This window comes from Sorex araneus, chromosome 2 (genome assembly GCF_027595985.1).
Source record: "Sorex araneus isolate mSorAra2 chromosome 2, mSorAra2.pri, whole genome shotgun sequence".
Classification (NCBI taxonomy): domain Eukaryota; kingdom Metazoa; phylum Chordata; class Mammalia; order Eulipotyphla; family Soricidae; genus Sorex; species Sorex araneus.
The window spans coordinates 205,835,015-205,860,776 of NC_073303.1; the positions used below are offsets into that span (position 1 = coordinate 205,835,015).

A 25,762-nucleotide genomic window follows, 5' to 3' on the forward strand; every position below is an offset into this window, starting at 1 on the left:
CGAGGTCAGGCTGACCACAAAGCCCGGCTTGGATCGCCAGCATCCCATTGCCCCCAAGCCTAGTCTCTAAGCCAACAGTGCTGGCGCCCGGGCGCGGGCTGGGGTGTTTGTGGTTGGCCTCCTCCATCCGGAGCTTGGCCGGAAAAGGTGCTTCCAGGGGAGTTAGAGCTAGCAGCTCTAGGAGGCAGGGTGCACCTCCTGTACGGCTGCTGACCAGGGCAGGGGTGCAGTGGCCATACAGGACTCCGGTGCTGGGGAGGGCGTCAGACTGGAGCAGAAGATACGGTTCTCGGATCCTCCAAGTTGTAACCCCAGAACCTGGGGTTCTTGAGCACCGTGAACCCAATTAACCTGGCTTAAACCCCTGAGTGAAAAATAGATAATTTATTGCAGTTCAAGGAAGGGGTGAGGGGGAGCAGTGGGGAGGGGTCAAGGAGAGGGGTAGGTGGAATTCCTGGGATGTGGCAGGAACAAAGCTACAAAAGAGGTTGGTGTTTGGCCGGGGACTTGGCAGCGACAACCCTGTGGCCTCCCTCCCCTCTCCCAGAGTGAATGGGGCCCTAGGAACCAGTGGACGAGCAGCCCTGCAGCAGCAGCGTGTGGCAGCTGTCGCACACGCGCACGGGCTTGGGGTACGAGGGCAGGGCCAGTTCGTTGCTGGAGCAGGCGTTGCAGAAGATGTGCCCGCAGTTGCGACAGTGGTGCTGGGGAGGGACGGAGGCCGGTGTCAAGTGGGGCCCGGTTGGGAGGCCATGCTCCCGCGGTACCTGGCTCGGCCGCCAGGGGGCACACCCACTCAGCAACTTAAAGGGCCCCTGCGGCTGACCCCCGTTGGGTGGCTCCCCCACCGTCGCCCCAGTTAAGGCCTCCCACCCCGTACCTTCCTCCGGGAGATGGAGAACTCCTTCTCGCACTGCTTGCAGTGGGTGGCTTCATCGTCCTTCAGCCAAGCATGGCCCTGCAGGGTTGGGGGCAGGGCATGACCGTCAGTGGATGTGGCATCAGAGGGCTGGCCCCCCCCCCCCCCCCCCCCGTCTCTGGAGGACCGCTCCCTCCTCCAGGCCACTCAGGAGACGCCATTTTATCAAGGCGCTTTTGGCTGGGGAGGGGTGTGTCTCTTAAAGCTAACCACACTGGGCACCTGCCACCTGCGGATCACTAGGCCACAAGCACTTTGGGCCGGGCAGGGGGCAGTGGGCGATGAGGTCTGCCCTTCCTGGGGTGTCCATCTAAGATGCTTTCACAGGACTGGAGGTCTGCCCTGGTGCCCCAGGTTCTCCCATTTTTGGGGGGCCACATCCGGCAGTGCTTAGGCATCACTCCTGGTGGTGCTCAGAGGGTCTCTGGGACGCTAGAGATCAAACGGGGTCAGCTGCAGGCAAAGCAAACGCCCTAGATTTAGTTTTTTTTTCTCTTTTCTCTGGGTCACCCTGGTGATGCACAGGGGTTATTTCTGACTCTGCACTCAGGAATTACTCCTGGCGGTGCTCGGGGGATCATATGGGATGCTGGGAATCGAACTCAGGTCAGCCACGTGCAAGGCAAACGCCCTCCCCGAAGGGAAAGCTGACAGGTGCAGGGAGAGTGGCACGGGGGAGGCACGCAGGAGGTCAAGCCAGAGGCTCAAGGGACCCAGGTGTCCCAGTAACGGGGCGGGTTGGCCTGGTCAGAGAACTTAGATGGGGGTGTGGACAGTGAGGGTTTGGGAAGGCAGGCGCCAAGACTCTGGTTCTGGACAATGCCTAGGGCCCGGGGACGCCCGTATCCACAATGGGTCTCTCATTTTCCTTGGCAACGGGGCTGTTCCACTCCTCATCCTACCTTAAGGAGCATGGCTAATATTTATTGAGCACTTACTATGTTTTTCCCTCTTCCCCCACCCCCCACCCCACCCTGGTCTCGTAGAGGAACGGTGGGGCCCCATGTGCTCTCAGTACCTTCAGGGCCTTGTTCACCTCTTTGATGTCTTCCATTTTCAGCTTCGACCTGACAAACACACATTTCACTTTGTTAAGCACTAGTGGGTGTGAGTGGTGGCTGGAAGACGCCCCCGACGGCTGCCAGCAGCTGCTGAAGTCTGAGGGAGGCAATGGAGCACCCAAGGAGAGGGAGGAGTACGGGAGCAATCCCCGTGGCCCCAGGAGCAAAGCCCAAAGATTGGTCTCAGCACCCCGACATGCCCTGGGAGCCCCAGTGGCAAGGCTAAGAGGAACCCCCGCCCTGTGTGTGTGTGGGGGGGGAGGGAGGGGGGGTTCTCTGCCCTGTCTCCCGTCTAGGGCTCAGTTCATTTGGGGATGGGGGGGGGGTTGGAGGGACCATGCAGTGCTGGGGAGGGAACCCAGCTCGGTTGTCCCTGCCTGAGTGCCCCTTCTGGTGTGTCCATGTAAGACACAGGGCTGGGGGGCCTAAGGGCTTTGCATGAGGGGGCTCGGGAAGGAGCCTTAAACTCCTGCGGGTGGTCTGGCCCCGTGCTGAGCTGAGCTCCAGCTGACCTCAGACACAGCCGGGGTGGGGTGTGGGTGGGGCAGGAGAGGGGCGTGTGCAGACTCAGGCCTGGGGCATCTTACTGGCTGAGGTGCAGGCCCATTTCCTGGAGTGCCTGCTCCTGCTCCCTGCAGACCTTCTGCAGCTCCTCCTTCTCGTCCTGCAGCTCCCGCAGCTCCTGAAACCCAAGCAAAGCTGGGCTCAGCGTGGAAGTGCCCTCTGGGGCCTGGGGGTGCCCCTGGCTGACTCCTGGCTCTGTGCTCAGAGATCACGGCTGGTTCTCTGCGGTGCAGGGACTGCGCTGGGCTCGGCCGGGCCCAGCAGCCATCAGAGTGGCAGGCAGGCGGTTTCCTGACGCCCAGGGCAGTTCTGGGGTGTGAGAACAGGGAGAGAGGTGGGCACTGCATGCACGGCACCGAGTCCTGGGGCTTCCCTGGAGGGATCAGTGCTGTCCCGCCCCAGCTCCCGGGGCAGAACTGGGCAGACCAGACCTTCCCCTGCCCGCCACGGGCCTTCGAGAGGTGACAGGTCTGTGAGGGCAGATGTGCCAGCACTGGGCATGGGGTGAGTGGGCGCACCCCCACATGGGCACCTCTGTTCGGGGTGTCCGTGTTTGTGGGTGTCTGATGGGATGTGTGTGGGCTGCATATCTGCGTGGCGGCTGTGAGGAGGGTGTCTGATGAGGTCTGGGGAGCTCTGCGGATGTTGTATGTATGGGGCATGTGTGTATCTGAGTTGTACATGAGGTGTGGAGGTGTTATGTGGGGTGTTTGGGGGGCTGAGGGTGTCTGAGGTAATGTGTGTGTGTGTGAGCAAGACTGTGTTGGGCACACGTGTATGTCCGAGTAGGGTTGTACTGGGTGTGTGTGTGTGTGCCTGAGCGGGCTGTGCTAGGTGCTGGCGCGCGCGCGCGTGCGTGTGTAAGATTGTGTTGGGCACACGTGTATGTCCGAGTAGGGTTGTACTGGGTGCGTGTGTGTGTGCCTGAGCGGGCTGTGTTGAGTGCTGGCATGTGTGTATGTGTGTGTGTGTGTAAGATTGTGTTGGGCACATGTGTATGTCCGAGTAGGGATGCACTGGGTGCGTGTGTGTGTGTGTGTGTGTGTGTGCCTGAGCGGGCTGTGCTGGGTGCTGGCGTGTGTGTGTGTGTGTGTGTGTGTGTGTGTGTGTGTGTGTGTGTGTGTGTGTAAGACTGTGTGGGGCACACGTGTATGTCCGAGTAGGGTTGTACTGGGTGTGTGTGTGTGTGTGTGCCTGAGCGGGCTGTGCTGGGTGCTGGCGCGCGTGCGTGTGTGTGTGTGTGTGTAAGATTGTGTTGGGCACACGTGTATGTCCGAGTAGGGTTGTACTGGGTGCGTGTGTGTGTGTGCCTGAGCGGGCTGTGTTGGGTGCTGGCATGTGTGTATGTGTGTGTGTGTAAGATTGTGTTGGGCACATGTGTATGTCCGAGTAGGGATGCACTGTGTGTGTGTGTGTGTGTGTGTGTGTGTGTGTGTGTGTGTGTGTGTGTGTGTCCGTCCGTGACCGGGCGGGCCGGGTCACTGTGGGGCTCTGAGTTGGCGGGGGCTCGTCTCTGACCTTTCTCAGCGCCTGCAGCTCCTGCAGCTCCGCGTGCAGCCGCGCGGCGCCCTCCCTCTCCTGCTGCAGCTGGCGCTGGAGCCCCTGTCTCTGCTCCTTCTCCGCCTTCAGCTCCGTCTCCAGGCTGGAGCTGTGTGCAGCCCCCCACAGCTCAGCGGGGGTCTTCACGCCGGAAGGGGGTGGGGGCAGTGCAGTAGCCCTCCCCGACCTCCCCCAACACCCGGGGGCCCACCCACAGTGGGGGACTCTCGAGAGAAACATGGGCAGGCAGGCAAGTGAGAAGGAAGGTTCTAGAACACTTGGGCTAGCCCGGAAAAGCATGGGAGCGGGGTCCTCCTTCCCTACCACTGCTCCTGCAGCTGGGCCAGCTGCCGCTCCAGCGCCCCTCTCCGGCTGCCCAGCTCCTGCTGCAGCTGCCGACTCCGGTCCTCTGCGCCCTGACGGGCCTGCTCGGCCAGCTGCAACCTGGGGGCGGGGGGGTGCGCCGGTCAGGCTGTGGAGAAGGTTCCGGAAGGGCTCTTCCCACGCTAACCGTCTGCCCTCAGAGGTCAGAGAAGGCAGGGGTGAAAGTGCCTCGCTTCCTCGGGCTCCCAGAGCACCGCCAGGGGTCACTCCGCCAGGGGTCACTCCGGACGGAGAGGCAGTAGCACACCGGGGTGTGACCTGACGCCTACTTTTCCCCACTCTCCTCAAATGAAGAACTTTGATGTGATTCTACTCAGACAACTGTACGTAGATGCGCTGGGAAGACACGCCTGGCTGGCTCGGTGCTCAGGGTAAGGGCGGGCCAGTGGTGCCAGCCCCCGGCACTGCCTCCTGCGTGCAAAGTGCTCTTCCGCTGCCCGAGTTTTCTCCTGTTCATTTCACACAACTGTTTGGTTTTTCTTCCTTCCTTTTTTTTTTTTTGAGGAGGTTGCTCAGAGCCACATCAGTGGTGCAGGGCTTACTCCTGGCTCTGTGCTCAGGGATCACTCTGAGTGGGGCTCGGGGGACCCAGGTGGTGCTGGGTGTTGGCACTCTCTGTCCGGGGACAGCCTGACTAAGCCCCCATAGTCCAGGAAGCTGCAGAGCCTGCGGGAGGGGCGGGCAAGGAGGAGGTTACCTCTCTTCCATCTGCTTCATGCTGGACACGACGTGGCTGGTTTTGTCTTCCAGAGCCCCAATGGCTTCGTCCTTCTGCTGCAGGCTGTTCTCCGCCGTCTGCAGAGAAGCCAGAGTTCCCCAAGTGGGCAGCACTGCCCGGGGGTGAGTGGGAACTGCCCCGGAGGCAGCTGCCTGGGCTGGCCACCGCCGGCGAGGTCTGCCCTGTCACTGAATGCGGTTGGGAAGGGGCTGTGGACTAGGCCTGGCCAGTCGACAGCCACCCCGCGGCCGTCAAGCTCCCGCTTCCCAGCACAGAGCCCACGGGCTGTAAAGGCTTGCTCGGGTCCCCCCTTTCTTCTGGGGGTTTTATATCAGGGGTCCCAGGGCTTACTCCTGGCTCTGCAGTCAGGGATCACTCCTGGTGGGGCTTGGGGGGCTGTATGAGGTATTGGGGATCAAACAGGGCTCAGCCACGTGCAAGGCAAATGCCCTCCCCGCTGCACTGTCTCCAGCCCCGCCCCACTTCCTTCTGGCGTGGGGGCACGCCCGGCTCTGGGCTGGGAGCTCACTCCTGGGGACACCTGGGGGACCGTATCAGGGGGCGGGGACCGACCCTGTGTCGGCCCGTGCCAGTCTGGCGCCATCCCTGCTGGGTGTGTCAGGCACCAGCGGCTGCCGAGCGGGGAGGCAGGCAGAGACCCGGAGTGGAGAGTGTCACACACCCATTTTGCACACCCCCAGTGCGCCTGAGCCCCTCTTAATGCCGAGGGGGGGAGGCAGTGACCTTGCATCCCGCCCACCGTGTTGGATCCCTAGAACCTGAGTCCCCCCAAGCCCACCAGGAGTGATTCCTGAGCACTGAGCAGGGCCCCGCTCAGGCACTATAGCTGGTCGCTGGGAATCAACCCTGGGCACTGCCCTTACGCCCTGGCCCCTTGTTATGGGGACTGCTGGGACATTAAAACCCCAGCTTCCTCCCTCCTAGGAAGGAGGGGGGCTCCCAGGCCACACCCAAGCACTGCGGCTGGCCCCAAGCCCCGCCCACCAAACAAGCCCCACCCCCAACACAAGGCTCCCCTGCAATGCTCATCCACTTCTTTTTCCAATGTATGAGTACGGCTATTTATTCAGCCATTGATCAAGCTGATTGAATTGGGCATGGACTCGACATCACTTTTTTTTTTTTTTGGTAACACTCGGCGATGCACAGGGGTCACTCCTGGCTCATGTACTGTACTCAGGAATTACCCCTGGTGGTGCTCAGGGGACCCTATGGGGTGCTGGGAATCAAACCCGGGTCGGCCGCATGTAAGGCAAATGCCCTACTCCCTGTGCAATCGCTCCAGCCCCGATATTACTTCACTGTCACTGTCATCCTGTTGCTCATCGATTTGCTCAAGCGGGCACCAGTAACGTCTCCATGGTGAGACTTGTTGTGACTGTTTTTGGCATATCGAATGCGCCACGGGGAGCTTGCCAGGCTCTGCCTTTGGGCGGGATCCTCTCGGCAGCTTGCCGGGCTCTCCGAGAGGGGAGGAGGAATTGAACCCGGGTCGGCCGCCTGGAAGGTAAATGCTCTTCCCGCTGTGCTAACACTCCAGCCCCCAACATTTTTACTTATTTAAAAAATTTTAAAAATACTTTTAAATTGACATCCATGAGAGAGACCATCACAAAGCTGCTCATGGTCAGGTTTCAGTCCTACAGTGACCCGGCACCCCTCCCTCACCAGTGTACGTTTCCCACCACCACTGTCCCGCTTCCCTCCCCACCCCCAGGCTCTCCCGGTGGGAGCCACCTGCCTTCTGGCTCTTTCTCCTTCTCCTTTTGGACCACCGGCTTCTACCAGCCCCAAACCACGCCTCCCACCAGTCAGAGCCACGCCCACCAGCCCCAAACCACGCCTCCCACCAGCGCCAGAGCCACGCCCACCGGCGCTCAGGCTTCCCTCCTGTGCCCGCACGCCCACCTGCACTTTGTGGAACATCTGTAAGTTTATGGCTTTGACGTCCTCCAGCTGCTGGCGCAGGGCCACCAGCGTGTCCTGCTTCTCGTGGGTGTCCTTCTCCAGCAGCTTCATGGCGATCTCCATCTCCGTCTTCATCCCGATCTGCAGCTCTAGCTCCTTCTCCAGCTCCTGGGGGGGGTGGGTGGGAAGCACTGGCGGGGTGCAGGGGGGGTCTCTGGGCGGTCCTGAGGCCCTGTGGGCTGCCTGAGAGGCCAGTGCCCGGGCGCCTGCGCAGTTTTCCGAGCCCCACCTTTGCGATGCCCTTTCCTTTTTTGGTTTTGGGGTGACGCCCAGAAGTACCCGGGGCTCTGTGCTCAGGAGTCACTCGTGGTGGGCTCGGGGGATCAGAGGGGTGTCAGGTACTGAGCCCGGGTTGCACACAGCGCCGCTCGCTGTACTATCGCCCTGTGGTTTGGGAGACTGGTCCACACCAGCGGTGGCGGGGGATGACTCCTGGAGGGCTGGGCAGCGCCAGCCAGCGCCCTCCTGGTGCCCTGGCTCCCCGACACCCCCTCCCGGGATCCCTGCAGACAGCTTCCCAGCTGGCCTCACCAGGCGGACTTTCTTCTCCTCCTTCAGCTGCTTCCACACGTCACTGTACATCTCGTCCAGCCCCTGCCGGGTTTGCCTGTACGTGTCCAGCTCCACTTTCGTGTCCTGCTTTGTGACCTGAGGCACAAGAAGGCGGGCTTGTTGCTGGCGAGCTCGCGGCACCGGGGCCTGCCCTCCCCTCTCAGGGGACCCTGCCACGTGCCCCCAGGGCTCCCTGTGGCACAGGGCTGTCTCCCAGGCTTCTGTCTTCTCCCGGGGAAGAGCCGTCGCTGGGCCACAGCCAGCAGTGCTCAGCCAGCAGTGCTCTGGGGCATTCCTGAATGGAACCAGGACTCTGCTCTGCGGCCCGTGAGGAGCCAGTCTAGGTCTGGGCCCAGCAGCGCCCCAGTGCGGGCTGGGTTTCCCCCTGGCTCCGTGCCCAGGGCGCTTCCTCGTGGTGGGAGGTGGGCAGTCCTGGCCCTGTGCTTCGGGCCCACCCTGGGTGACACTCTGGAGACCCGCGTGCACCAGGAGCTCAACCCGGGCTCAGAGTCCCCCAGCCCCAGGTGAGCTCCTTCCCTCCGGGGCCATCTCTGGCTCTCTGGGATCCCACCGGGGTGCCCAGCAGGGTGAGGGGGGCACCTCAGCCCACAGCAGCGCTGGGACTCCGGAGTCAGCTCGGGGTGCCCCCAGGGAGACCCTGACTTGTCCCAGAAGAGGCGTCTCATTCCCCTTCGCCTGTGGTGCTCTGCCGCCGACCCGTGTCTGGGCTTCTCCCGTGTTTTTCTTCCTTTGCAAAGGCGGCTCAGAGCATAAGACACCCGTGCCCAGGGCCAGCCGCTCCCGGACATGGGCCGGAGGGGCCGCAGGCACCCAGGGTCCTCAGACGGCCCAGGCCCACCGCCTCGTTTGCTTGCTCTCGGGGTCACACCTGGCGGTGCCCAGGGGCTACTCCCGGCTCTGGGCTCAGTTACGCCCGGGATGCTGGGGGGCACACCTGGGCCAGCCATGTGCAAGGCTAGTGCCCTCCTGATGTCCTGCCAGTCCAGCCCCGAGGCTCTTCTTAGCACTCAGCCCCGTGTGTCTGTGTGGCATGTGTGTGATATGTGTACATGAGCATGCATGTACATGCTGTGTGCTCCTTGTGTCTGGTACATATGGGGTGTCTACTGTGGTGTGTAGGTGTATGTGTGTTTTAATGGGTATTGTGTTAGACATTGTGTGTATATATGTGTGTAGTGTGTGGTATGTGTGTTGTGGACAAGTGTGGTATGTAGTATATATGTCCATTTGATATATCTGTGTGGTGCCTATATACCATGTATGTGTGGCATGTTATATGCAGTCAATGTATGTGTGGTGTTTGTGTGGTATGTATTTTGGTACATGTGGCAAATTGTATTAAGTGTGTACAGATGTAGGTGTATGTGTGGTATATGTTGCTGTGCGGTGTGTGGTACATGTGTGCTGTATGTATATACGGTATATATGTGTAGTATGTGTAGGTGTATGAGGGGGATGGTCTATATGCTGTGTGTGTGGTGTGTGTGTGTTGTATGTGCAGCAAGTTGAGGTGGAGATGTGGCTTGTATGTGTGTGGGGCATGTACATATGTGGTTTGTCTAGTTGGGGCACATATGTGTGTGGGATACATGCATGTGTGGAGCATATACATGTGTGTGGCGTGCGCTTGTGTGGCATGTATCTGTATGTATGGTGTGTCTGTGGCATGAGCGTATGAATGTGTGTGTCGTGTCTAGTTGGGGGTGTGTCGTGTGTGGGGCATGTCTTGCATGTGGCTTGTCTGTGGTCTGGCATGTAGATGGGGCATGTGCGCGTACAGTGCAGGGTCTGAGGGGCAGGCACCTTCTCACCTCCACGCTCTTCTCGCTGCGCTCCCGAATCAGTTCGTTCTGTTCCCGTAAGTGCCGCTGTTCCTCCTGGAGCGAGCAGATCCGGTCAGTGGCAGCGGAGAGCTGAGGGCGGGACACGGGGCGCCTTAGGGCTGCTGCACGTCCCGCCCACCTCCCCGACCCCCGACAGGCCGGGCCCTCACTCCGGGAAGCCAGCCGTGGGCTGGGCCCGAGTCGCCCTGGCACGGGAGCCGTTTCCCACATGGCTGCTGAGGCCTCCCGTGAGAGCAAGGCCGCTTCTCTGAGAACTGGGTGCCACCCCTAGCTCGGTGCTCGGACCCCGGGCAGAGCCTCCCGCGCCACGCCCAGGCCTCGGGTGTGGTGTCACGTGGGGGCTAGGGGGGAGGCACTCAGGGCGACTCCTAGTTCTGTGCTCAGGGTGGCGCAGGTGTTGGTTGGGCCTCTCTGGGGCGCAGGGGGTGGAAGCTGAGTCAGCTGCTCACGAGGCAGGTGTCCTACTTCCCGCGCTGTCCCCGACCCCGAGAATGGGGCCTACGGGTAGCGCACAGATGTAAGAATGACCAAAGCCAGGGGTGAGCTGGCCCAGCTCTGGGGAGGGCGGGGCTGCTCTCTGCCCACGCCCCCTTTCTGATTGGTTCCCCACGGATTCCATTTTCTGCCCAATTTTTTATAAGCAAAAGGTCACTTTGATCTCTGAGGGAGAGGACGGACTTCTGGGAGACGGGGAGGCAGGACGCCCCACCCAGCAGGCTGTGCCTCCCAGGACCTGCCCCACCCCCCGGCGAGCACGGCTGGAAGTACGTGAGAAACAGGACCTTTCTTGAGGGGCGTGGAGGGGTGGTTCAGAGAGGCAGGGCAAACCCCCAGCCCCCGGACACCCTGCAGAGAGGAGAGGATAGAGGAGGAGGAGGAGGAGAGGAACAAAGGTTTCCTTTGTTACTTGGCTGTCTGCTTAGCGTCATTCCAAATGGGGCACAGCAAACAACAAACAGAAAACGGGGGCTGGAGCAATAACACAGCGGGGAGGGCGCTTGCCTTTCATGTGACCGACCAGGGTTCGATCCCCGGCATCCCATAAGGTTCTCCGGGCACCACCAGGAGTAATGAGTGCAGAGCCAGGAGTAACCCCTGAGCATCGCTGGGTGTGACCCAAAAGGCAAAAGCAAAACAAACAAACAAACACAGTGGGGGCTTCACTCAATGTCTCTCGGTCAGCACCCACAGCCCTCAATCAACTCTCCCAAACCCTGAAATAACCAGTGTCCAGTCCTGCAAAGCATCAGGGAAAAGCCCCAGGTGAACCCCAAACCCCCGAGGGCTCTGAGCCTGGCCTCCTGAGGGACGCTCATGCTCTAGCATCTTCTAGAACCTTCTAGCACCTTCCTTTTTTTTGGGGGGGGAATCACACCTGGTGGTGCTCAGGGATGACTTCTAGCTCTGCACTCAGGGGTCATTCTTGGCAGACTTGAGGCGTGGGGACCCATATGGATGCTGGGGATCGAACCCGGGCTGGTTGCATGCAAGGCAAGCACCCTACCTGCGTATTATGGATTCCGCCCACTTCCTTGATTTTGAAAGGGAAAAGGGGCAGGTGTGCGTCTTTGCCTTACCTACAAGTGGGGGATTCAGTCCCAGCACCACAGTGTGAACCCAAAGTCTCTCTCCCACAGCCCACGCTGAGTTTCAGAGTGTCATGGAGAGATTCCGTGGGACGTGGCACCTGCCCGGGGGTCCTGAGCATCCTCCAGCCCAGGAACCAACCAGCAGCTCCTGAGGAAGCTGCTTCTCTTCTCCGGTTACTCTGGGCTTTGCCGGGAGCCACAGCTGACAGTGCCCGGGTGCCAGGAATCAAACTGGGACGTGCCACACGGGCCGGGAAAGTGCCTTCCCCTCCCCTTTATACCATCTCTCCCTCCTCTACTTGGCTCTGGCTTTGGGGGTCACACCCAGCGCTGACTCCCAGCTCTGTGCTCAGGGCTCACTCTGGGGCTCGGGTGACCCCACATGGTGCTGGGGGTCAAGCCAGGGTCAGCTGCGTGCAAGGCAAGCCCCTTACCCGCTGTCCTATCTCTCCACCCCCTCCACTAATCTGACTTTCCTCTCCTGGTTTCTGGGTCACAGCTGGCCGTGCTCCGGGAACTGCCGCCAACCAGGGGGTCGCCCTGGAGGTGCTGGGGGATGGCGGCACGAAGTCCTGAGAAACAGACCCCCCTAGACCTCCTCTGTGCTGAGCCAGGGATCAGGAACGTGGGCATCTCTGTGTTTGGGCTGGGGGCCTCCAGTGCAGTGCTCCAGGGTACTCCTGGCTCTGCACTCAGGGGCCCTGGGGGATGCCGGGCTGGAACCTGGGTCTGCCACGTGCAAGGCAAGTGCTGTCTCCGCCGTGCTGTGGCTGCGGGGGCCTTAGTGTCTCTGTCTCCCCTAACGGGTCACGCAGACACGCTTTCTCCTGTTCTGCACCTGTTTAAGCCATCTGGGGAAGGGGGGTGGGCCAGCAGCAGGGGGGCCTGCCTGCACTGCCCCCCCCCGCGGCTCCAGTCTTTGGGGTCAGTCCTGGGGGTCCCCCAGCCCCCACCTCCAGGGGGCGAGGAGCAATGGAGCTCGAGGCTACGAGGCTCCTCTCAGCTTTTCACAACCTGAGCTGGAGGTGAGAAAAGGGGAAAAGGGGGCTCACAGGGATGCCCCTAGTGCTCCCCCGTGACTGGGTCTGGAATTTCGGGCCCGCCTTGCTCTGGGGTTCACCCCGCCCTGTGGTAGGGGGCCAGGGGTGGGGAAGCATGAGCAGCCGGGGACTGACCGCTACCTGTGACCTCGGCAAAGGTGGGCTTGGCTGAGCCCCTCCTCCTACCGGGGGCACCAGAAGTGCCCTCGGGGCAGCCAAGCCTTCGTCCTCCGCCCGCCTGTGTCCTGTCCTTCAGCCTCTCTTCCTAGTGAGAAAAGCAGAGAAGAACAGGCTGGGAGGGCTGGGGGAGCAGCAGAGTGGGGGTGTGCGGAGAGGGGCGCCCTGGAGGGGGGCTGGGGAGCGGCAGGAAAGGCCGAGCAGGTGACAGGGCGGAGGGAGGAAGTGAAGGGAAGAGAAAAAAGAGACTCGGTGCGTGGCAGAGGAGGCAGGGGTGAGGCCTCTGTGTGTGTGCACAGAGGTTCATGTCCTATTTATCTAAGCCCTGACTGCAGGGGGGGGTGGAGGGGGCAGGAATAGGCCCTTCAGCGACACACATTTCTAGAACATTCTAGAAAGCCATCCACCTCCTCTTGGAGCTTTGAGTTTGTCTTCTCCAGGCCGTCGATCTTGCTCTGGAGATCACCCACGGTGCAGCTGGTGAGAGAAGGGCGGGAGGGAGCAGCCATGAGGTCAGCAGCTGCAGGCAGGCTAGCAGGGTCAGCCCGGGCCCTGCACGGCGGCCCAGCGCCCACTGCAGGCACGAGGGCCCCGGCTGCGGCGCCCGCCCCTCCCCGACGGGAGAACAGGCAGAGGAGGACTCGGCAGGTGTGGAAGTACGGGACGGAGATGGGCGTGGAAGTGAGCAGGAGCAGGAGGGGGTGACGGGGGCCGGGGGGGGTCAAACCCAGGCCGGCCACGTGCCAGGCCAGTACCGTCCCCACCGAGTCACTCTCCGCTTGGCGCCATTTAACGAAAGACTCAGTTCACCCTGGAGGGCCCAGGACTGGGTGGAGGTACCGAGGGCGGCTTTCGGGCCGAGCCCGACCCCAGGAGCCTGCACGGGAACCCTGAGTGCCGTGCGTGACTCCAGAGCACTGTACCAGAAGGACCCCAGAACGCCACCAAATCACCCAGAATGTGACAGGGCCAGAGAGTCGGGACAGTGGGAAAGGCGCCTGCCCCACACGTGCCCACCCCACAGGGACCCCTAAGCATGGAGCCAGGAGTCAGTCCTGAGCACTGCCAGGCGTGGCCCCCAAATAAACAAAAGCAAACGGAGTGACACTCCAGGCCAGTGCAAGGCTCCAAGGGCTGCCGAAGGGCCCCACACCCAGGAGGCCCTGGGTTCGAGTCCCGAAGCATTAGTTCTGAGCAACCCCCCAAGCGGTGCCAGGCAGGTGCCTCCAAAGCTCAGCCCTCCAGGGCACAAGGGGAGTCTCCCGTCCTCCACCTGGATGTGGCAAGGGGCCACAGAGGCGCCTTGGGAGAGGCCCCAAGTCCCGTCCCCGGCCTGCCTGGCTCCTGGGCACTGCTCAGGGGGCCCCTGAGTCCAGAGTGTGGGGGGAGCAATGATGCTCAGAGGGTGTCAGGCAGGTCCCCCAGCCACGGACCCACCAGGACAGGCTGGCAGAAGGTACAGGGTGACTTGGGCAAAGACAAGCCCCCGAAGGCCCAGGTGCCCGTGACGGGGTCATGACCCTGAGGCGTGCTGGGGGAGGGGGGGCATACCTCAAGTGTCGGTTCAGCTCCTCCACGTAGTTCTTCTGGTCCAGGACATCCGTGATTCGCTCCTGCCTGGGAAGAAACACGCGAGACGGGGCTGGAGGGGCGGGGTCCATCTCAGAGAGCCGGCCGAGACCTGCTGGGCCGGGAATCAGCCCTGAGCACTGTCAGGTCCGGCCCTAAGCTGAGAGAGCCTAAAGCAGTCTCAGGAGACAGCCCTGAGCGCCACCCTGAGCCGCCTCTGGCAGGACTGAGACCGGCACACGCGTGCACACGCGTGCACACTTGGAACAGCACCATCCACAATAATCGAAAGATTATATATAAAACCCAAATTTTGATCGCAGATGGGACCACACAGCGTGTTATGCAGCCCCAATGTCTGCGTGCCAGCGGAGCATTTACCCCGGGGCCCAGAGGCCAGGCAGCCACGAGGCCCCCGGCAGCACTTACTCTTTGCCAGACTCCAGGTCCTGGAGGTCCTTCAGGTAGAGTGAGAAATCGATGACCCCGACCTGGGCGGGAGTGAGCAGCGCCAGTGAGCCACGGAGCCCGGGCCTCGGGAAGGAGCGGGGAGGGGCAGCGCGCTCTCCTGGGCCCATCCTCGCATCTCCTCTCTCCTCCCAGTGCCACGTCAGCGATACCACCAGGCTCCCTCCAGGCCAAACAGGAGAAGAGACACCGAGAACACTCGGTGACGGCCCTGGAACTGCTATTCCCCGAGCCCAGTGGCGACCGCCAAGACTGGGCCCCTCGAGGACTGGGCAGGGCTTCGAGTGGAGAAGTTCATCAGTCCCTGGGCTCTTGAGGGTTCTCTGAACACTGCCCGGAGTGATCCCCAAGCACCAAGGCAGGACTGATGCCCGAGCACCGAGCCAGGAGTCAGCCCTGAGCTCTGCTGGATGTGGCCAACAAAGCAACAACAAAGAAATGTGCCTGGTTTTTGTTTTGTTTTTGTTTTTGCTTCACACCTGGCGATGCACAGGGGTTACTCCTGGCTCTGCACTCAGGAATCACCCCTGGCGGTGCTCAGGGGACCATATGGGATGCTGGGAATCGAACCCAGGTTGACTGCGTGCAAGGCAAATATCCTACCCATTGTGCTATTGCTCCAGCCCCAGAAATGTGCCTGGTTTTACGTGCAGAATCAAAAGTGAACTTCAGGGCTGGAGCCATAGCACAGCGGGGAGGGCGTTTGCCTTGCACGTGGCCAACCCAGGTTCGAATCCCAGCATCCCATATGGTCCCCTGAGCACCGCCAGGGGTGATTCCTGAGTGCAGAGCCAGGAGTAACCCCTGTGCATTGCCGGGTGTGACCCAAAAAGCAAAAAAAAAAAAAAAAAAAAAAAAGTGGACTTCAGCGAGTAGGGGGCCCAGAGCGAGAGCGCCCCGCTTGGTCAATGCACCCCCACACGGCCAAGCTGGCTCGGACTCCCAGCATCCCACAGAGTCCCCGCGCACACCAGGAGTTCCCCGAGTACTGCTGGGCGTGGCTCAACAGCAAAAACAAAACGAACATTCTCCAGCTGGATTTCACTAAACTGCTGATGAGGGCCAGGAGAGGTTCTGGGCAAGGAATGATAAAACTGGGGCCAGAGGAACAGTGCAGCAGGGAGGGTGCTTGCCTTGCACGTGGCCAGCCTGGATTCGATCCCTGGCATCAAATGATCCCCTGAGCCACGCCAGCAGTGCAGAGCCAGGAGTACGCCCTGAGCACCCATGGGTGCGGCCTGGGACACAATCAACGAGACGTGGGTCTCTGGAGCCAAGTGGGAACTGAACCCTCCCCCCACGCCCCCCCAGCCCCCCGCCGTACCTGGGAGTCGAGATCTTCCCCTTTCAAGCAGAGGTTGGCGTCCAGCACGTTGAGGCCCACCAGCAGCCCGACGGCCACAGTTCCCTCCTCCTCCATCATCAGAGCCTGTGGCTCGTAGAACTCGCTGCAGGAAAGGGCCCATCTGGGTAGGAGGAAGCCTGGGTGCCCCCCACCTGCAGGCCCTGCGGGGCGCATGCTCTGCTCCCAGCCTCAGCCCCGTCTGGACAAACCTATTTAGGACTGACTCGTGCCCGCTTTGGAGGGTCCGAGCGATAGTCCAGTGAGGAGAGCACTTGCCTCACACGTGGCTGACCCGGGTTCAATCCCTGGCACCCTGTAAGGTCACCCAACCCCCCAGTAAGGGTCCCTAAGTGCAGAGCTAACTGGAAGCCCTGAGCCTGCCGGGTGTGGCCCCCAAGCAAAAATGAAAAATGAAGATGCTTTGGCAGGCGTCTCACAAAGACAGTGCAGTGGGCAGGCACAGTCGACCCTCCACACCTCAGAGGGACCCCCTCGAGCAGGGGCAAGCCCTGAGCACTGCCGGGTGTGGCCCAAATAGTTCTTGAAAATAAAGACAGCTCTGGAGAGTGTCAGGACGGGATGGAACTTGCCTTGAACATGGCAGACTGGGTTTGAGCCCCAGGCCCCAGCAGGAGGGAGCCCCGAGCACCTCCAGGAATAGCCCCCAAACAAAATGAAAAATAGGTTAGAGCGATAATACAGTGGGTGCAGATTTGCCTTGCACATGGCTGATCTGGGTTTGATTTCTGGCATTCCACGTGGTCCCCTGAGCACCACCAGGAGTAATTCCTGAGGGCAGAGCCAGGTGTGACCCAAAAAGTCAAAATAAAAACAAAACCAAAAAACAATGAAAAATAATTTTTCGAAATTACCCAATATAAGTACTTCACTAAGTACAAAGTAGCTGGAATATTCAAGATTGTGCTTGGGCTGGAAAGTCGAGCTTAATTATTAGCTCAGATCTCAAAAGTCCACAGAGGGCACAGGGCCAGGCCCGTGAAAGGCGATCCCATTCCTTAGGCAAATTCATTCATTTCGGTTTGGGGGGATCATGTGGTATCAGGGTTCGAGCTCTGGGTCTTGCTCACACAAGGCAAGTGCCCAACCCTGAGCCATATCCCTTTGCCCCTGGTGCTTAGTCACTGCTGTACATTGGAAAGGAAATCTCCAGATGCGGGCACACACGCACACACATTTCATTAGCTGAGGAGTCGTCTATGGTCCGTGAGCACTCAGGAGCTCGGAGAGCTACACATACACACACACACACCATACAAACACACATGCACACACATACACCACAACCAAACATGCACACAGTCACACACAGACACCAAAAAATTGCACATGCAGATTTCCACACATCAGTCACACATGCAAACACAGTCATACCACACTGTCATACATACACACACCACACAGTTACAGTCATATAAGCACATACATAAACACAAATCACAGTCATACATGCACACACATCACACATAGTCACACGCACACATTCTCATACATACCACACAGATGTTCTCACCCACACAGTCACACACATACTCTTATACATACTACAGGCACACAAAGTCACACATGTTCATAATCACACCACAGGATTACACACGCAAACACTAAGACAGTCACACATGCTCACAGACATACACAGTCACATATGCACACACACAAGTCACACATGCACACAATCATACCACACATGCACACATAGATATACATAGTCACACATACACAGTCTCACACACCACACAGTCACACATTCATGCTCACACCAACAAGGTCATAGTCACACATACATACACACACTTCACACCAATCACACACAGTCACACGTACACACACAGACACACACCATATCCTTACACAAACACCCATTCGCACAGACTCAGACTCACACCGACTCCTCCCCACACTCACTTTCTCACACACAAACACGCACACTCACCCGCGATCTCACACGCTCACCTGAGCAGGTGTCGGTGGTCCACCAGTACGCGCAGGTAGTCCGCCAGCTTCTTCTGCATGAGCGCCAGGTAGAGCCAGGCTCGGCCCCGCCCCAGCCCCGTCCTGGAGGTGGAACAAGGCCTACTGGTCAGGGACACCACAGCCCAGACTGAAAAGGGCAACGGAGCGAGGACCAGTGCTCCTTCCCCCTGCACTACTGGGAGAGTACTCTGGGAGCACAGCCAAAGGACCATTCGAGGAGCACTGCAGGGAGAGTACTCAGGAAGCACTGTCTGGAGAATACCCAGGGGCACTGCAGGGAGAGCATGGCATGGAAAGCATTCAAGGTGCACTACTGGGAGAGTACTTCAGGAGCACTGTTGGGAGTACTTGCAGGCAGTGTCGGAACCCCTTGGGGAGAACGATCAGGACAGTACCCGAAGGACATGGTCAGGAGCACTCGGGCACGTTGGAAAGTGCTGGGAGAATCCCCAGGACACAGCAGCGAGTCCCGGACGGCACCTCGGCACCGGAGATCCCTCTGGGCCCCTGCTGGCCAGTTTCCCCCCAGATGGCGCCCGTGCGTCTCCCCGCCTGCCCCAAATGGAACCCGGCGACCAGGCGTGTCCACGGCCAGGCCAGGTACGCGGGTCCAGGACTGACTCTCCAGCCGCTGTCCCTCCCGGCTGCCCGCCCGCTCGTTGGCCCGGTTGTCACGCCCACAGGCTTCCAGCGGGCGCCAGCTCAGCGCACCCACAGCCCTGCTCCAGAGACGCCCAGCTGAGTCCCCAAACCAGTGTCCTACAGAGATGTCTCGAACCCAACCACCTGCAACGCCAGCCTCCAGTGGCCGCACAAACTCTCACATTCAAAACGAGCAACGGAAAATAAGTCATCTGGCGTCTGCCCCTGGGAAGCAGGCTTGAATGGTGGGGGGGAAAGTCGGGCGAAACATAGTGCCCTAAAAGCAGAGAGAGTATGGGGGGACTGTCTGCCAGGGAGGCAGGGTGAGACGAGGTGGAGGGGGACCTGGGGACGCTGGTGGTGGAAATGTGCACTGGTGGGGGATGGGTGTTCGATCACTGTACGGCTGAACCTCACTTTGTAACTGTATCTCATGGAGATTCAATAAAATAATCACTGTAGCACTGTCAGCCCATGGCTCATCGATTTGCTCCAGGGGGCACCAGTAACGTCTCCACTGTGAGACTTGTGACTGTTTCTGGCATATAGAATATGCCACGGGGAGCTTGCCAGGCTCTGCCATGCGGGCGGGATACTCTTGGTAGCTTGCCGGGCTCTCCGAGAGGGGTGGAGGAATGGAACCTGTGCTACCCACTGTGCCATCGCTCCAGCCCCCAATAAAATAAAATAAAATAAAAAAAGAGAATCCCCAGGAAGCACCATCAGGAGAGTACTCGTGCACAGTATTAAGAGAGTGCTGGGAGCTGGGGGCGGCTGAGGAAAGTGCCTGCTACCTGCCACTGGAGGCTGTTCTAATGCAGGCCCTGTGTGTGGGATAAGAGTGGGCCGGAGAGGGGCTGGAGCCATAGCACAGCGGGCAGGGGGTTTGCCTTGCATGCAGCCAACCCGAGTTCGAATCCCAGCATCCCATATGGTCCCCCGAGCACCGCCAGGAGTAATTCCTGAGTGTAGAGCCAGGAGTGACCCCTGTGCATCACCAGGTGTGACCCAAAAGGAGAAAAAAAAAGAGTGGGCTGGAGAGATACTGCCAGGGCTCAGACACTTCCTGGACGGGTCCAACCCTGATGATCCACATGGTCCCGAGTTCAGTCAGAAGCGATCCCTGAGCACTGCCACTTGTGCTCAAACCCCACTTCCCATAAAACAAAAATCATCCTTACAACCATGTTGCCGAAAATAATAAAAAATAAATAAAAAACCAGAATTCATTTACACTATATATACAAAAATAAAACCAACCACACAAACAACCAACCCCCCCATTTTGTGTGTGTGTGTGTGGGGGGGGAGAATTGGGCACACCTGGCAAAGCTCAGGGCCGACTCCTGGAGGGCTCAGGGGACCCTAGGGGATGCCGGAGATTGAACCGGGTCAGCCACATGCAAGGCAAGAACCCTCTGCTCTATATAATCACTCCAGCCCCTCAACCCCTCCTTATTAAAAAACAAAACAAAACAAGCCATTGAGTGGCGGCTGGGGCGCGAACCTGACCCCCCCAGTACTGCGCTGGAGGGTCCCAAGACTGACAAGGCTGGTTCTGCGTTCACTCCTCTGCCCTGGCCCCTTCTCCCTTGCCTGGCAGGGCAAAACCAGAGTGGTTTTCTGGAACCCCAGCATTGCAGTGCCAGGTTCCAGTGGCCACACAGGGCAGAGAATAGCCTTGGGGTCCCTTGAGCACTGTTTTGGAGCAGTGCTCCCTCCCCCCCAATCAAACCCGAGTCCCGGTTCTTACTCACTTGAGTTCCGGGAGATTCCTCACACTAGTGGCTATATCTGCAGCTTCGGGGCACAGCTTCTCCACCAGCTCCAAGGGCCCAAAGAAGGACTTGTTCTGGCCAATGAAGCTCTTCTTCACTGCAGGGAGAGAGAGCCACTGTTTCCGTTATCCCTCTGCAGTGCTCCGGGCTTACTCAAGAGCTGAGCTCAGGGATCACTCAAGGCTGGGCTCGGGGGACCGATGAGATGCTGGAGCCTGAATCCCAGCCGGACTTGTGCAAGGCAAACCACCTACCTGCTATCCTACTGTCAGCCATTAAACTTTTTTTTTTTTTTTGATGTGGCTACCGGCACATTGCCCTTAGGGCCTGGACAGAACAGCACAGCAGGCAGGGGGTTTGCTGGGCATGAGCCCAGCCTAGGTCAACGGCCAGCAGTCCATGCGGTCACCCGAGCACCGCCTGGAGTGAGCTTTGAGCATCGCCGGGCGTGACCCCCCAGCCAAAAATTAAATCAAATAGCCCTTGGGCCGGGAAAGCGAGTGCAGGGGGTAGGAGCTCACCTGCCTAGCAAGGCGGATCCAGCTGGTTCCCTGAGGCCACCCCCCCCCCCGCCCTGCACCCCACCACGACCAGCCTGAGCGCTCAGTCGGGCAGAAAGGCGCTCACTTAACTGACGGGTGCGAATTCTGACCCAGGCGGATGTGGCTCCCAAACCAAGCAAAGGCGACGTTGCCATTACTTTGACAGGGTGCTGGCCGGGTCGTGGCTCAGAGGGCTGAGGTCCCTGCCTCGCAGCCGTGAATGCAAAGGGGGAGGGCGGGAGGATGCCGGCGCGGCGCTGGCACGGTGTCGCCCATGCCGGGCGGTGACGCTGCAGCTCTGAGACCCCCTCCCCGGCGCCGGGGGTCCCCAACTCACCTTTGAGGCCGTGTTTGAGGCACTGCTCCAGGACCACGAAAAACTGCTGCAACGGCGCATGCTCCGCGTCCAGGCTGCGGCCCAGGCTCAGCGCCGACTGCAGGAGGACCTTGATGCTCAGCTTGAGCAGGTGCACCAGGTGGGCGCGCTCTTCCGTTGTCATCTGGCTCTTGGAAGCTGCGGGGACAGACGCCGGGGTCCGGCGGCGTGAGGTGCCAGGTGAGACGGGTGGACTGGATGTTTGCGTGCGTGCAACGGGGCGGGCACTCATACCCGAGACAGCGGGTGATGGGTCCGGGCCGAGAAGCTCACTGGCCTTCGAAGGATTCTCTCGTCCCAGATCCCGGAGGGCGCAGCCGCATCGCAAGCCAGCTCGGACCGCGGGCCAGTCACAAGGGGCCTAGCCCCCGTGCTCCGCGCGTTGCTAGGGCAACGGCCCGCCACGGAACGTCGCGATTCCACATTCGACCAATAGAAGGACGGGGGAGCCAGTAAGCCCCGCCCCAATCAGGGAAGCGTGGCCCGCCCGGGGCCCCGATTGGAGGAGACGCGAGCCGAGGACACGCCCACGGAGCGCGAAGACCGGGGGAGTCTCCCAGCGCCATGTCTGCGCGGCCTCGCTCACACCCTGCCCCGCACTAGCACAACTGCTGGCCCTTGAGGGGGCTAACGCCTGTAGTAGACGTGGGTGGCGCGTGGGAGCGGGCGGAGGTGAAGCCGCGTAGTTCGCAGATCGTCAACCCCGGGCCTGTACGCGGGCTCGGCTCTCGGAGGGCCGAGGCAGGGCACGAGGAGCTACGCAGCAGGCGTAGGGGGCAGGCCCGGAGCGCTACGCGGGAGGCGTAGGGGGCAGGGAACGGGCGTTACGCAGGAGGCGTAGGGGGCAGGGCCCGGAGCACTACGCGGGAGGCGTAGGGGGCAGGGCCCGGAGCGCTACGCGGGAGGCGTAGGGAGCAGGGCCCGGACCGTTACGCGGGAGGCGTAGGGGGCAGGGCACGGGCGTTACGCAGGAAGCACAGGAGGCAGGGCACGAGTAGTTACGCTAGGGGCGCTACGCAGGAAGCGCAGAGACAGCCCGTGGGGAGTTATGGAGGAAGCGCAGGGAGCAGCACAGGGAGCAGCGCAGTAAGCCCCACTTTAGTAAATGGGTAGGCACGAGCCTCCTGCAGCAGGTCAGGATGCTTACGGCTGGGGTCGAACCCGAGGCCTCAATTCCTTTGAAGCCCGGCTGTATCTCCAACCCACCCTCTGTTGGAGCCGGTGCTTTGGATGGCGCATTTCTTTCTTGTGGCACTCAAGGGCGAGTACAGGTGGGCAGGGTTGGGTGGGGAAGGGGCGAATGACCACCATCTGCTCCGGCATGTACGGGGCCTTGATTCGAAGCCTGGTACGGTACAAGCCCTCTGTGCACTTCGCAGTGTCTCCGGAGCAGAGGGAAAAGGGGTGGCAGGTGGCCCCAAAGCTCCAAATACAAGATCTTAAAAATTATTTTTGACCTCCTGAGCAAAGGAAAAAACAAAGCCTGAACTTTACATCTGGGCGGTGCGGGTGGAAGTAAAGGAAGCATTTGGTGGGGCCCAGCGGCAGTACTGCAGGCAGGGCGCTCGCTTGGCACAGGGCCAGGCTGGGCTCAGTCCCAACACCCTGTATCATCCCTGAGCCCTGCCAGGAGTGTTCCCGAGTACAGAGCCGGCAGTATTTCCCAAGCACCACCAGGTGCACCCCCTAAACAAATGACAAAGCATCCGGATGGGGGACAGTTTTTTGTTTGAGGGGCTCCTCCAGGCTCTACCATGCTGGGGGGTTCGTGCGGCTCTGGGGGGTCAACCTGGGGTTGCAGTCCTTTGCCTCTACATCCCTGCCCCATCTTCTAGTTTCCACCCAGTCTAGGGGTCCCTGAATGCACATGAAATGCTTCATGAAATGGGTGGGCAGTGGGGGCCAGCCAAGAGCAGACCCTGCAGACCCACTGTGGGGCGCAGAAGCCCCGAAACGGACGGACGCACATAGGCGTCGGGGGATGAGGCGACGGGAGCACCTCGGAGGGCGTGGGGGTAGCAGCAGGCTGACCTTACAAGCCTGTGGCACATACGGCCACGGTGTGCTGGTGGTGTCTGGCCCCGGGCAGCTCCATTCCAGGCCCCAGAAGAGATTCTGGCCCTACTCCAGCCCCACCATCCCCAACAAGAAGGTTCTAGTCACAGCTCAAGGCAAAGGACTTTGTGAAGGACATCTGGATGCCGTAATTTTCTGCTGGATACACCGATTCTGCTTGGGGACACACCTGGCAGTGCTCAGTGCAGACTTCCAGCTCTGTGCTCCAAGGTCGCCCCTGGAGGGGCTCGGTGAACCCTGTGGGGTGCTGAGGACTGAACATGAGTTGGCCACATGCGAAGAAAGTACTTTCCCCACTATGCTACTGCTTTGGCTCCTGATATAACTTACTCACGAAAATCCCATTATGGAAAGGCAGGGAAAAGGGGAGAGGAGCCTGGTGTGTGGCACCGACCACACACAGGCAGGGCAACCAAAATGGGCATGCCCAGAACACCATGAGCATGGGTGCAACCCCCAAACCACATGTAGCCCCTAAGCACAGAACCAGGAGTGAGCCGAGCCCAGAGCCAGGAGTGGGCCCTGAACAGAGTCAGGAGTCAGCCTTGAGCACTGCCTGATGTGACCCAGAATCACATAGACACAATGGATTAGGAGTCAGGGGATTCCCGTATGGAGACCCTTCTGATTTGATCAACATGAAATACCTGAAGTTTGACAATGTGACCCAGAGGGTAGCTAGGGGACCCTCCACAGGCAAATCCCACTTTTTTTGCCGAAACTTCCCACCTTCCACCCAGCAGCATTGGAGGTGAGGATCTAACCATCTACAGAGCCCAGGCCCCGTGCGAAGGAACTCAGGAAACTCTTGGAAAACTCTTGTCTGCACATACCCTGTCCTGGCAGAAGGTGGGAGAAATGGCCGTCTCCAGTGCCCCCACTGTAACGGGGTCCTTTAGGACAGAAGACTCCAATTCCCTCGGTCTGAGATCTCCCCAAACCCAGAGGCCTGTGTGGAATAAACAGCGTAGGGCTGCTTCCACGGCGTGATGTGTTCTTTCCCGTGACCTCCCAGGCATGTGTCCTGAACCGAGGGAGTGCTGGGAGTCACTGTCCCCTCTACGGAACTTCCTGTGTCTGTTTCAGCAGGGGTGTGCTGTGGGACAGAGGCCAACCTTAGGGCAGGGGGTGCTCCAGGAATGGGCTCCCATCCACGGGGGGCTCTGGTCCCCTGGGATCTCTTATTCTCTGGAGATCTGTTTCTGGTCCACCTGGGATCTTTGATCCACTTGGGATCTCTGATCCACTGAGATCTCTGATCCACCGAGATCTCTGGTCACTTGCGGCCTCTGGTCCATTTGGGGTCTATGGTTCCCGTGGGTCTCTGATCCACTGGGGTATCTGGTCCACATGGAATCTCTTACCCACTTGGGGGTCTTCCATCTTCACAACCACGACCCCCTATACTCATCCTGTGGAGACCCCCTGAGCCGAGTTTAGTCTCGGCACAATCGTGGCCTGTTCCCACTCTTCAGGCCGCTCTCCTCCTCCAGGCCACGGACCGGAAGTCAGGGAGTTCTCAGCTCCCCGGAGAGGGCAGAAACCCGCCACTCTGCCCGGGGGCTCCCCAGCGCAGCTCCCCTGTTCGGGGGCACTCCTGGGCCTTCCTCCAGGGTCTGGGTCACGCTGGGGTTGAGGGGCACAGTGCGGGGGGAGAGACTAAGTCCTAAGCTCCGGGGGGGCAGGGGCTGGCCCTCCTCTCGTGGATACTCGGGGGGCTGCCACCGCGAGCAGGGGGCTGTGCGGGCGGCGGCGCCGGCGTGCAGACGGCGCGGGGGCGCCCTCCTCGTGGCTCTGGCCGGGCACCGCCCGCCAAGCCGCGGAGCGACCTCGCGCATCCACCCCGCGTGGGCCTTGGGGCGGGCGGCGGCTCCCGCCCCGCCGCCCGCCAGGCCGCAGCCCCGGGCGGGCCGCCTACCTGCGCGCGCGCCGCCGTCCGCGCCGCCGTCGCCGAGCCCCGCGGCCGCGCGCAGCGCGCTCCCGCAGCTGGCCGACAGGTTGCCGGTGGCGCGGCGCGCCAGGCTGAGGAGGGGCGCGGACCAGCCCGGCCCCGCTGCGCCCCGCAGCTCGCCCGGGCCCGGCAGCGAGTCGCGCGCCACGAACTCGAACTCCTCGCCCGGCTCCGGCTCCGGCTCCCGCCGCGTCGGGCTCGGTCCGCTCTCCGGTTCCGGCCTCGCCGGGCTGGCGCTGCCCGCGTCGGCCATGTTGGCATGTCACGTGACCCGGGAAGGCGGCGGCCGCCTTGTCACGTGACCTAGTGGGTGGGCGTGGCCGCGCCGGTGCTCGGGGCGGGGCTGCGGGCGTCACGTGGTTAACGGCGGGGCTGAGCGGGCCGGCCTGCAGCTTCTCTCACCATTCGAAGGCTAAACCCTCTCCCTGCACCTGGCTTCTCCCCCTTACGCTCCCCGCCTTGCTTTTGCGACTAGGAAGTTTCTGCAAAGTACACATCTGATCATACACCCGCCTTGGCAGTGCCCGAGGGGTGATTTAAACAGAGGTGGGCCAGAGGGTCCAGGTAGATAGCTAAGACGCTTGTTTTGCATGTGTGCGTGGCGTGCCGTTTGATCCCACATGGTC

The 25,762-nt window shown here is 60.6% G+C and overlaps 1 protein-coding gene across 2 annotated transcripts; it reads right to left on the minus strand.

Annotated features, from left to right (window-relative positions):
• Positions 1 to 369: 369 nt before the first annotated feature.
• On the minus strand, positions 370 to 25,401 carry RUFY1 (RUN and FYVE domain containing 1). 2 transcript variants are annotated; one of them, XM_055127931.1, is made up of 18 exons: positions 25,104 to 25,401; positions 21,071 to 21,247; positions 20,171 to 20,288; positions 17,751 to 17,852; positions 15,759 to 15,882; positions 14,396 to 14,457; positions 13,949 to 14,014; positions 12,805 to 12,874; positions 9,559 to 9,660; positions 7,706 to 7,822; positions 7,115 to 7,282; positions 5,165 to 5,262; positions 4,408 to 4,527; positions 4,063 to 4,192; positions 2,568 to 2,662; positions 1,938 to 1,986; positions 881 to 958; positions 370 to 704 (listed from the first exon to the last, which is right to left on the minus strand). In XM_055127931.1, the coding sequence occupies exons 1-18, from the start codon at positions 25,387 to 25,389 to the stop codon at positions 561 to 563; spliced, it is 2,106 nt and encodes a 701-aa protein (XP_054983906.1). In that variant the 5' UTR covers positions 25,390 to 25,401; the 3' UTR covers positions 370 to 560. The 2 variants fall into 2 exon arrangements, with proteins under 2 accessions (XP_054983906.1, XP_054983907.1); XM_055127932.1 differs by lacking the exon at positions 25,104 to 25,401 and adding an exon at positions 21,344 to 25,053.
• Between the last annotated feature and the right edge of the window lie 361 nt (positions 25,402 to 25,762).

Bases quoted from the DNA above. Each gene is read 5' to 3' on its own strand.
- RUFY1 (XM_055127931.1), bottom strand. From the start codon at position 25,389: ATGGCCGACGCGGGCAGCGCCAGCCCGGCGAGGCCGGAACCGGAGAGC. The intron at 12,875-13,948 runs GTATGCCCCCCC...TTCTCTCACCAG, and splicing joins GAGCTGAACCGACACTTGAG to CTGCACCGTGGGTGATCTCC. The intron at 7,823-9,558 runs GTGAGAAGGTGC...CTTGTGCCTCAG, and splicing joins GCAGCGAGAAGAGCGTGGAG to GTCACAAAGCAGGACACGAA.